This window comes from Struthio camelus, chromosome 11 (genome assembly GCF_040807025.1).
Source record: "Struthio camelus isolate bStrCam1 chromosome 11, bStrCam1.hap1, whole genome shotgun sequence".
Classification (NCBI taxonomy): Eukaryota; Metazoa; Chordata; class Aves; order Struthioniformes; family Struthionidae; genus Struthio; species Struthio camelus.
Window position 1 is genome coordinate 26,827,840 of NC_090952.1, and position 11,719 is coordinate 26,839,558.

Genomic DNA, 11,719 nt, shown 5'->3' on the forward strand with positions numbered 1-11,719 from the left:
CCTCAACAGATTCCCCCCCCCCCCAACACACACACACATAGAGGCTGTGTGAGCAAAGACTGTCGCTCCCACAGCTTGCTCAAGTCACTGGCACCCGTCCCGAAAAACACCCAGCGCCACGGCAGGAATATCCCCACCGCCGCCCTTCCCAACAGGTCCGGGGCAGGCTGGCCCGCCAGCGGGCTCCCTCCGCGCCCGCGGGGCCGCCGCGCCGCGCCGAGCCGAGCCGAGCCGAGCCGAGCCGAGCCGCCCTGAGGCGGCGGCCCCGGGGGAGGCGGCGCGGGCAGGACGAGGCCCGCGGCGGCCTCCCCTGCGGCGGGCCCCAGCCCCCTGCGGCGGGCGGGAAGGTGCAGCTGCCGAGGCAGCCATGTTGGCGGGCGCAGGGCCGGGCAGGCGTCGTCCTGCCGCCTGTGGTAACTTTTCGGGGAAGTTTCTTTCCCGGCCTCTGGGGGACGGAGACGGCGGGTGGGGGGGGAAGGGGGGAGCGTGGGGAAGGAGGGAGGCTCTGCAGCTGCCGGGGCACCACCGGGCGTGCGTGGAGCCGCGTTCAGGGCGCGGGGCTCGGCCGCGTCCCCCCGCCTTTCCTCCTCCACCACCTCCCTCCCCCCCCTCCCTTCCCGCGGCGGCGGCCGCCTGCGCGTGTGGGGCGCCGGTAACGCAGGCGGGAGGGCAGCCCCGCGCCCGCCAAGGCCGGGGCGCCGTATTCACCGCGCGCTTTAGGCCGGCCGCCTTGCGCAGACAGCGTAGCGCCGCCGTCTCTCTGTGTGTGAGCGTCGCTCGCGCTACGGCCCCGGCCCCGCCCCCGCGGCCCCCGCCTCCCGTGCCGCTGCCCGCGCGCCCATTGGCCGCCGCGCCCATCACTCCGCGGCTGGACCCATCTCGCGCTCCCCATTCATGCAGTTTGGTTGCGTGTTGGTGTATTTTACTGTTTGCAATAAAGAGGGGGGGATTTTTTTTTGTTCAGTTTCTGCTGCAATTAACTCTTGGTCCCTTATACGTTTTTTTTTTTTTTGGCAATTTTGCAGAACGGTTGAAACAGTTTTTTGGTGGTTACATTTATTTTTTATATATATCTATATCTATATATTTTGCAATCAACTATTAAGGTGCAACTATGCCCAAAAGAAAGGTAAGTAAAAAAAAAAAATTGGGGAGAGAGATGGGGAATGAAGGGGAGAGATTAAAGAAGCACTTGCAAAAATAACTGTAATTTTTGTGTATGTGTGTGTGTGCGTGTGTGTATGTAGAGTTTTTGCATTTTTAATTTTCTGTGCGTGTCCTAAAGTGGAGCTGGAACTGAAGGGAGGTGGTTAGAATGTGTGTTTGGGCTCGTCTGTGCGAGCAGGGGAGCCTGTGAGTTCACTTTGGGCTGTTTTGTTTGCAAGGAGAAGGCTGAGCAGTGTCTCCATGCTGGATTACAAACAGCCATAGTGCTGCTGCTGCCCCTATGGAGAACACAGGCAGGCAGTGCTAGGCACGGAAGGCTCTGCTTCTCCAAGCGCTCCAAAAAGCCCAGGGCTGAACGACCAGAACCTTCCCATTAATCTTCGGGGGCATTTTAGCGCGGATTGGGCCATTCCCTGGGAGGATTTGGGTCTAAACGGTGCCTCTTTCTCCTGCGTTTGCCTTTGTTCTCCTTTTTTTTTTCTCCCACTTCTTGTCATACCAGATGGTTGTGCAATGGTAATTTGGAGCCATTAGGCGGCGCAGAATTTGAAACTGTCCTTGAAGGAAAGAGGGGAAGGGATTCACGACCATAATTAGTAACTTTGGCTCGGCTGCCGTCGCCGCCAGCTCCCTCCTCAGCCGGTTCAGAGCCGCCGGCCGAGGGGCCCGCCGCCCCCCGGGGCCGCCGGGCCGGGCCGAGGCCGCTCAGGGCGGCGGGAGCGGCGGCCGGGGCAGCCCGGCGGCGCTGCCCTCACAGGCGCGGCTCGGCGTGGCGCAGTTGCGCGGCGCCTCGCTGCGAGGGCAGGAGCGGCCCGGCCGCCCGTTGCCCGCCCCAGCTCCCCACGTGCCGAGCGGCCCGGAGCCGGGGCGGAGTGGGGGGGGTGGGGGGGGAAGCTCCGCTCCGCTCGGCGCGGCGGGGCCGGGCCGCCATCGCCAGGCCCCGGCACCGAGCGGGCCGGAGCGGCCGCCTGTGGCGGGGCGGGGCGGGGTCGGGTCCGCGCCGCCGGGGCATTGTCCTTGCGCGGGGCCGGCAACGACCTTGTTGTGGCAGGTAATTTGGCGGGAACTTTTTAAATGCGGGGACGCCTCGACGCCATGACGTCGGCCCCGGCGGCGGCCCGCGGCATTGTGGGAGTTGTAGTCCGCGAGGCGGGCCGGGGGCGGCCGGCCGGGGGCCGGGCAGGCGCCGTCCGTGTGGTCGCCGGCCCCTCTCGGGGCGGCGGGGAGAGGCGCCGGCGGCCGGAGGTGGCGAGGCGAGGCGGCGATGGCCCTCGGCCCTCGCCACGCGGCCCGGGCCCCGCCGACGCACCTGCGACGCTCGTCGCCGCTGCCCAAATTTCCACGTCCGCTAGCGCCTGAGTTTTCACGCGAGGGCACCAGAGAATGACAACGAGCTGCTCGTAATTTGGTCTCCCCCCCCCCCTTTTTTTTTTTCAGGCTCCAGCTGAAGGCGAGGCAAAGGAGGAGGTAGGATTTTGTTCCCTCATGCGGTTCACCCATCCCTCCACGACGACGCTTTGCATGAGTTACCGGGGCCCCCACACCTCACAGAGGGTCACGCCAGGCTGCGTTAGCAGGTTTAGACGCGGGCTTGGGTCTTGTGGGCCGAAGTACGAGCTGTTTGGGTGTGCGATGGCCCAACACCTTGGCCTAAAACGTGAGATACGTGTTGGAAACTTTGCTGGGCGAGCCAGCTGCTAAGCTGTCTGCAGCTTGGAGCTTTGCTGAACGGGCACGCTCTGGTTTGGAGAAGGCTCTTCTCCCGAACAGCAGCATTTCCCCTTCCAGAGCCGGAGATGCTCGCTCTGAAAGTGATGATCACTTGCAAAGTGACAGAGGTTTAACCGGCACACTACCTGGAAGTAAAACTTTTTCACCCCAGTATGGTAAAAAGAAGCCAGCCTAGAGAGAGAACTGTTGAATGAAGCTGCACTTTTAGATAGTCATCGCCATGAGGTCTGTAATTTCATAAGATGCCTAGAATTTGGGTGGGCCTTCATGAAGTAGCGTATGCGTCATGTTATTTTGTGTTACAGTTCTGAAAAAGCGCTGCTTTATATGCTCTGTGATTTTTAGTGACACCTCTTTCTTTACGCAGCCAAAGAGAAGGTCAGCTAGACTATCCGCTGTAAGTATCTTTATTTGTTTATTTAATATGACATTGCATGTCATATGTGTTCTGGGGGACAATTATAGAGAAATTGTGGGTTTTTTGAATAGTATGTTGAGGGGCACAGTTAGAGTATTGTCCTATGTAAACATAAAATTCCTTTGCCGTGTTCCCAAGTCTTGAGTATGAGCACATCATAGGCTTACTTCTAGATATTTCATGTGAAATAGAACATCTGTGTTAGTTACCATACACTCTGGATGCATGTGGCAGGTATCCAGAGTCAAGGAATACTGATTTCAAATGGATTTGTTCTCTGTAGGTCTTCTCCTTACAGATCCCTACTCACAGCTGTATAAATTATGTACTCTCTCCTTTCACTTGTAATTTGCCCGTTGATTTTGACGGCTCAGCTGGGTTGGGTAAACTGAGACCTGCAGAGTGTAAAAGTATTTCAGGCAGTAGTTCTTCAGCCCAGAGCCACAGTGTCATATAGGCTTCATTTCACTTGGCATCCTTTTCCACAGACTGGACGTTTCGTGGACTCAGTCCTTTTTTAAGCTACCTTGGAAATGCCAAATGGATAATGGTTACAAAAATATTTCATTTTAGTGAAAGCTAAGATGTGTTCATACACAGAGTCATCTGCAAATGTTACTATTACATTTCGTATTTGACAGAGGCTTGCGTTTCCAGCAGGCAGTGACGCTCAGGCATAATAACGAAGGGCTCTCCTACTACTACTGCTCAGCGTCTGTACCATTACCACTGAAACATGCAGGAGGAAACGCGGTTTGGGATGACAAAACATGCTGCTTTGTCTCTGACACGTTTACTCCTCATACTAGAATGAAGCTTACAGCTCGAAAATATTTTTTGTTTCAGTAGTTTTCAAAAGTAACAAACACTTCTGAAACATGTGTAGTGTTCGTCTGACTCTATATTTCTCATGTTGTTTTGTACAGAAACCTGCTCCTCCTAAGCCGGAGCCAAAGCCCAAAAAGGCAGCACCTAAGGTAAGTATTTCAGATATCTTGAAATGAAGTTATAGTCTTCTTTTTCAAGGTGTTCATAGGGGGGGGAAAAGTCCGTAACCAATCATTTTGTTTTTTCATAATTTTATTTAAAGAACTGAGATTGAATTGTGTAAGTTAAAGTGAAAGATGTAAAGGTAATTTTTTCCAATGGCTAGTGAAGGAATGTGGTAACTGATCAGATTTTAAATCAGTTGTGGTGAGACTTTACTGCTTGCCTTGCAAGGCCATTCTGTAGTTTCGTATAATGTATTGTAGGGAAAATGATGCTTTGAGTAGAGATTAGAGACTCAGTTAGAGAAGGCATTTAAAATAATGCTTTTAGCTACAGTTTCTTACTCTATTTTTAGTCAAAGATACTGTTTTCAGTTTATCAGACTTTAATCACTGGAGATAAAGTTCTACATACGTGCTCCCTGGGGCTGGATATTTTTGGAGATGTCAAAAATGTTGACATATCTGACAGTAAAGTTAAAAAACAAACTATTTAAAGCTCCTGTGGGCTTTGGAGAGAGAACTTGAAAGTTAAAAGGGGACAGTTCTGGAATCCATGAGGTATTTCTTTGTGTCCCCTTCCTCCCACAAACTCTCCCAGTGGTCACCGTCTGCCATGTTCTGTCAGACCTGTCTATACAAATTCAGATTGCATCAGGCATTTGCTGCTGGAAAAAACAAGCTTTCTAAATCTTTTTAGCCTGTTCCCAGCATACATTTTCCTGTATGGTTTTGGGTGGTTTTATGGGCAAAGCACAAGTGCAACAGACCGTTTACTTGCAGAAGGGAATGACTGGCTGAGAACGAGGAGCCCCTGTTTGTGCATTTAAAAGCCCTTGCGGTTGGACATGGCATCACAAACTTTTGGATCACAAAAAACTATTCTGCCTCCACGTTTTACCATATGGAGCAGCAAAAAAGTCATGAGAGATGGGCAAGAAGGAGAACCCAGCTTTCCATTCTGGGGACCCCGCATCTCAGCTATGTAATCGCAGTGGTGTTCGGATGCAAGTTTTTCACATCTGTGTCTTAGCTGCACAGCCTAATTGCTAGAGCCCACTCCAGAGCGGTAGGGGAACCTAGGAATCCTGCTGCTCAGCATTCTTGTGGTGTAAGCTGCTGGCAAAGTGTGTATTGTATCTCCCTCTAGTGGCTGGTCCCCCTAGAAGATGGGAGCCTGCTGCTGATAGTTGCTCTTTTAGCCCAAGTGGTAGAGAGCTGGCTTGGGGATCAAAAAGTCCTGAGTTCAACCTCTGCTGATGACCCATGCAGAGGTCAGTGCAGTTGCATATGATGCACTTTGTTGGATTTTTTTTTTTTCAAGTTTGCTTTTTTTATTTTTATGGGACCATCTCAGGGATTGTGCACGAAACCTATGTTAAGAGAATTTTAAAGTTGCAAAAGTAAGCGTTCAAAAGTTAAGGACTGTAAGTAACTGTCAAAACTTAGTTCGGTCCCTTACTGCAGAAGCTGTATGATGCAGTCTCCCTCTGGGATCCTATGCTATTTAGTTCTCCTGGAATGATGCCTTGCTCATTGCACAGCACAGGGGGGAGTGGGGCCTGGAAGGAATTTCTTCTCATGTATTTCAGGTGCTAATTTGAAGCCAGGATACGTGAGCTGCAGTTTTGGCTCCCTGAAACTCCTGTCTGATACTGGATCAATATCTGTGCAAAAGGGGATGTAATAGGAACTGTGAAGGCATCTTTAATTGTTATTTCCCCCAAATGCTTAACTTTGCAACCTTCAGGTTCTTTGAATGTTTCTTCTGTATAACAGTAGATTTCATCCTCTTAAACTTATCTGTATTGAAAAAAAACAGAGTTGGAAAAAATGAAATACTGTATAAAATGCATGACGTTATTGCTGAATTGATGTTGCCCTCTGTATGGAAAAATTGTTCTCGAAAAATTAATCAAACGGTATTGGCTTGGTGAGATCTCTCAGAACTAGGTAAGAGGAGGGAAGAAGCTTGAGAATTGAAAAATAACAGTATCTCCTTGGGTATGTTTTACCTGGGCTCATTTGGTTTTGGAAGGAGGCTTCATCCCTTACAGAACAGCCATTAGGTTTGTCCCCAAAAGCCAGGGATTGTGCAGAACGGAGCAGAGATCCTGGAGTCCTCCCTGCCAGCTGTGTGTTGCAGGAAGCCTTCTCTCCGTTCAGTCCTCTCAGGGAAGCCACTTTCTGTCAGCTCTTCTGGAATCCTTTGTAAAGAGGGGCTCTACCAGCCAAGAGTGAGCTACAGAAAATGACAATTTTATTTCTATGAATACTTTGTTGTCTTTTTTAATGAGATGAGGGAAAAGATACCCTTCTTGAAGCAGTCCCAAGTCTTTAGAACTCCTTTATTGGTTGTGTTGGAAGAGCAAGTGACTAACACACCAGTGCTCGTCAATCTGGAGCATACCGGTGCTGCTAGAGGAACTCTTCGCAGTGGACAACTTGGGTGTGCTTGTTGAGGTTCTGTTCAGGTGACAGAGCAAGCCAGTACCATAGCAGCATCGCAACTCCGGGTCTTCACGCTGCCGAACAGTACCAGGATAGGTACTGTTAGGTGCCAGTATTACTGTGATATCTATCTTTCCGGGCCTTTTACTTTTTTTAAGTGTTTTCATAACTTCTAGTCGTTAGGGCAACTCCATCTCCAGAGAATATGTATATAATTTAGTAACTACCTGTTATCTTTGCTTACTTGTGAGTAGTACTTGCAGATATTTATGGTTCCTTTATTGGGGCTAGGTTAACCGTGCAAGGAGGTGAGCTAGTTTGCTTAGTGCAGTCACTGGCAGCAAGAAGCAGCTCCTCAGAAGTAAAACTAATGAGAGTTTTGATTGTTGCTGTAGTGGGATCAGGATTTGACCCCCACCATATAGAAAACAAAAGCTGCAGCATCAAGTTTTGTTTTGATTTAGCCTGATCAGCCATAAAAGAAACTGCACTTAAATAATAACTGCAAAGTTTCCTTTGTTATTGAAGTGATGCTGTTGAGCCCCAACTTGTGTACCATGCACATCGTTTATTATTGTAAGGAATATTTCTGGCAGGGGAGGGGAAAGTCCTTCAGCTTTGTTACGGTATTCTAAATCGGCATTAATAGCACATCTGAAGTGTTCTGGCATTTTCACTGGTTGTACACGGTCTTTTTGTTCTGTGGTATGCCTTTCAGCAGCACAGCAGAAATACAGGCCAGTTCAACTCTGACATTTTTTAGCTCATTTAATTGAAAGCCTATTTAAAATGGAAATGCTTTTAACCCTAGTCATGACTGCTATTATGTACTTCCTAGTAACACATTCAGGACAGAATAGAAGGGAAAGTACTTCTCCATAGAAACTCTCATCTCATCTCTGTCAGTGGGAAGTTCAGCGAGTAGACAGACAACTTTAGAGTTGCGAATGTGCATATGCAGATGTAAAAGGTGGAAATCATATTTACCGTGTCATGGTCTGTTTTCTTAACAGAAAGAAAAGGCAGCAAATGATAAAAAGGAGGACAAAAAAGCAGCAACAAAAGGGAAGAAAGGAGCCAAAGGCAAAGATGAAACTAAACAGGAGGATGCTAAAGAAGAAAACCACTCTGAAAATGGAGATACCAAAACTAATGAGGTACTTTAGCTACAGTAAACGTGGGAGTAAACACAGATGTGTAATACATCTGCAGGAACTAATGATTGGGCCTCCTGTCAGAAGGTGGTGTGTTTCACTGCCTTCCTGTAAAGACAGATCAGCTGCAGTATCTGCGCAGGGCAACTCTCAAAGGGAGCCTGAAAGAATAGCATTCTCCTTCAAACACATCCCTGCTATGTGGTAGAGCCCTTCCACAGGTGGTCTGTGATATCCTAGTGTCCTTGTCTGGGTTGGCACAAGAGCAAAGCAGGATATTTGGGGAACAATAGAGCTCAGTAAGATTGCTATCCAGCCCTGAGCTGACTTTGCATATCCTCTCTGGACTGCTGGATTGCCTCTTCTGCTCAGCACGGGCTGGTACTGTGCCAGAAATCTGGTTTTAAGTTTTACACAATTCTTTAAAACAATTCTTCGCATCAGAACAATTCAACAAAAGTTCTGCAAAATAAAACTTGGTCTTGTCTCTTCATCTACAAGCCTCTTTCTTACAGGTTCTCACTACATCAGCTACTTACCTAAGAGCTACTGTTTTCTAGGACTAGCCACAAACTTCAGTCATCTGCTTATGGCCATTTCCTAGCAGATTTCTTGCTAATGGTAGAAGTGTAATGTTTGCTCCAGGCCCTCATTGCTGTTTTGAGCGATAGACTAGCCTGTTGCATTCTCTGTTGCTTTTGATTAAGAGTGATCTGTCCTCATGTGTTGAGTATCATTATACGTTAATGGGTAATTTTTTCTTTCATTCTTAAAACTAATTCAAAAGTTTCTCTGCTGAAAAAGTAATATGGGGCTAAGGTACTTCAAAGTATCTTTGACAGGAGCTTTGCAGTTTTGATGAGTTGACTTAAAAGCTAATACCAGATGGTCTTATAGAAAACGGAGGTGAGAACCGTTTTCCTTGAAGTTTGGACAATAGACAAGTATCACAGTTTTACATGTAGTTCTTATACATCCCTGTGACTTATGGAGATAAGGACTTCAACTTTGCCTAGCATATGATTGGTCTGAATCTAATCTATGTTCCAAACTTCTGCCTCTTTGTTTTTTAACATTCCAGTATTAACTTGATCATCGATTAATACTCTTTTGTGTTTAATTTCAAGAATTGTCAGCCAGCATTTTGTTTTACTAGTATTTTCTATAGTAGATGTGCGTTCTTGTCTATCTACATAAAATGTTTGTCCGTGTGTGCTTACAAACTAGTCTCTCTTTGATGACTGTTAGAATGGAATCCGATTAGAATTAGAAATAATATATCTATTCTTCCCAAACACTTTTGTAGGCACCAGCTGCTGAAGCATCTGATGATAAGGAAGCCAAGTCCGAGTAATGTTAACCCTGCCCTATATCTCCATCATTTGGTATCCGTACCTCCATGCTGTATTGTTAACAGAGAGGAATATTTTTATCAACTATTTTATAAATGCAGGTTTTTTTAGCATGAATTTAATTATGGAACATCTTCATCTCGGTTACTTGGGAATTAAATCCCTAACAAACAAAACAAAACAAAAAAAAATCATTGTTTTTAAATTTTGTGATTGTAATAGTTTGTATGGTACATGGAAAGAATAAGTGGTGGTAGCTTTTGACTTCTGTCAGTGTGTCCCTTTTTGTGTAAGTCATGCTTACAGACTTCAGATTTTAATTTTACCCTTGTATGTGTTGTATGGTTTCTTAAAGTGGGGAGGTCTCAAAACAAATAACTGTGTTAAACATTCCAGTGGTTCTGTGGGTTGCTTTTATAAAGAAGGTGAGATATTTTCATGAAAAACCTAAGAGCTGGAAATCTGTTGTTTCCCAAATGTAATTTTATTTTGTCAGTTTTGAAAAATAAATAAATAAAAGTGTAATCATGTTTTTAAATGAAATACAAACATTTCTTTTAAAAGGGCAGGTTGGTTGTATGTACCCACTGTTAGGAATTTTGCTGGATTTATCTTAATAAAAAAGACTCCTCAAAAGCTGATTGTGGTTTGTTGCTTGTGCTGCAAACATGTACTGCTGGAAAGCTGTCAAATTCCCGAAGAGTAGTACAGGGCTTCAGGTTGAGAGAACCGGTGCAGCTAGAAAGCTTTGAGGCCATAGCATGTGCTTGAGCCTCTGCTTTCTTCAGTTATGTAAACAAATACCACTGTATGGCTAGCCTCCCTGCAGATGAAATGGGAATAGGTTGACTTCAGGGGAAATGTGCTAACTTACACCAGCTGGGAATTTCAGCCAGTGTTTTCAGACAAAGGCTTAACTGGTAAAATGTGTTACTTACTCGAGTAAAGGTGGGATACGTGGTATTGTCAAATATGTCGTTTAAGCATTACCGATGTTATTATAAATTATAGATGGTATGGTCTAGTTTTCTTTCATGTGCCTATTAATTGAATAGGACGTGGGTGGGAGTTCCTCTTAGAAATATTGCACAAGCTACCTCGCAGAAGCTTAGAGGCTATCGTGCTTGCATCAAACCCTTAACAGTGTAAGCTAGTTTCCTGGTATGCTGTGGGAATGCTCATAGGACTGGTTAAAGTGCATGCTTCCGTAACTTCCACAACTAGTTTATAGTTTTCTTATTTGAAAATGTGTTACTTAGCAAATGATTTCTTGGACTCATTTAGCATCCCCTAGCGAGATGCAAGTAGGTGTACAGAAGTGCTTTACATTAATGCAATGAGCTTCCCAATTAGTGAAAGCTTCATTATTTTGGGAAATGACAGCTACGCTCAGAGACAGTATTTAAGTGGAGTTTTAATAGTGCTTTTTACCTAATCTTATTTTGGCACTACAGCTATTCCATGTAACTTTGTCAAGGATGCTTCAGATCTTCCTCTGAAAGCCTACCTTTATATAAAGTCTCTTCACATTGATGACCAAATACATCACATATTTAATAGGAAGAAAAATGTCTGCAATGCAGAAGCCTTATCTTTTGCATAAGATTGTTTCACAACCCAGAAATGTGAAATACCAAGAGCTTGCATGTTTTATCTCAAACCCAAAATCTCACTCAGCGTCTTGGTGCATAGTGTCTTACTCTGAGTGTATCAAATGTGTGCTCCAGGGTCAGTACCCCAGGGCACTGGCTACTGCATGATGTTTAATGTGCATTTAATCTTCAAGGCCTAAAGCACTGGGGATTTTTATTGCTGCTGTGTCTTTCATTCTGTAGAGCTGCTGTATAAATTCATCAGGGTTAACTGAAGTAGATCTTCCTCAGCAGAAAAGGTGAGAGAGCATTTAGGGGCCTTTTCCTGTGCAGTGTATTCCCTTCATCCACTGCAACCTAGATACAGTGACTTTCAGGCATACCCTGTAGTGTCTCTCCTGGAGTGAGAACTGATGGAGAGACGTAGCTAGAATCCCGGTCCGATGGCAACGTGGGCGTTTCACATGCTGTGGAGCTGAGAGCTGGTGATGAGGTGCGAGGAGGTGAACGGGGAAGCTGAATGTTGCTACCTCTTGTCAATGTATGTGGTTGCTGTGGTACTAGGATTTTTAATATGTGTCACGGACGTCTTTCTGTAGCTTTTTGCTGGAAATGTGATAAAATAGTATTGTAGGGCGTAGGGCAGGTGGGCTAAGGTACATGTGTTTTGTTGTCTCTCTTCCCTCCTAGGGTTGTCTCCTGTGCCATGCATAGATCAGACAGAGTCTGAAAAATGTAGGATAACAGTAAAACCAGGGAGCTTCTCAATGTTCCCAGTCTGGAGAGGATCTAGGGGTACTTCAGATGTCATCCCGAAATTCTTATACACAAAAAATTCTTTACTGAGTTTAGCCAGCTTTTGAAT

General features: G+C 46.5%; 1 protein-coding gene across 1 annotated transcript; it reads left to right on the forward strand.

Annotated features, from left to right (window-relative positions):
* The first annotated feature begins 363 nt into the window (after nt 1-363).
* Nucleotides 364-9,787, forward strand: HMGN5 (high mobility group nucleosome binding domain 5). Its single transcript, XM_068956692.1, has 6 exons — nt 364-1,129; nt 2,605-2,634; nt 3,266-3,295; nt 4,243-4,293; nt 7,770-7,913; nt 9,217-9,787. The coding sequence occupies exons 1-6, from the start codon at nt 1,115-1,117 to the stop codon at nt 9,262-9,264; spliced, it is 318 nt and encodes a 105-aa protein (XP_068812793.1). The 5' UTR covers nt 364-1,114; the 3' UTR covers nt 9,265-9,787.
* Nucleotides 9,788-11,719: the final 1,932 nt, after the last annotated feature.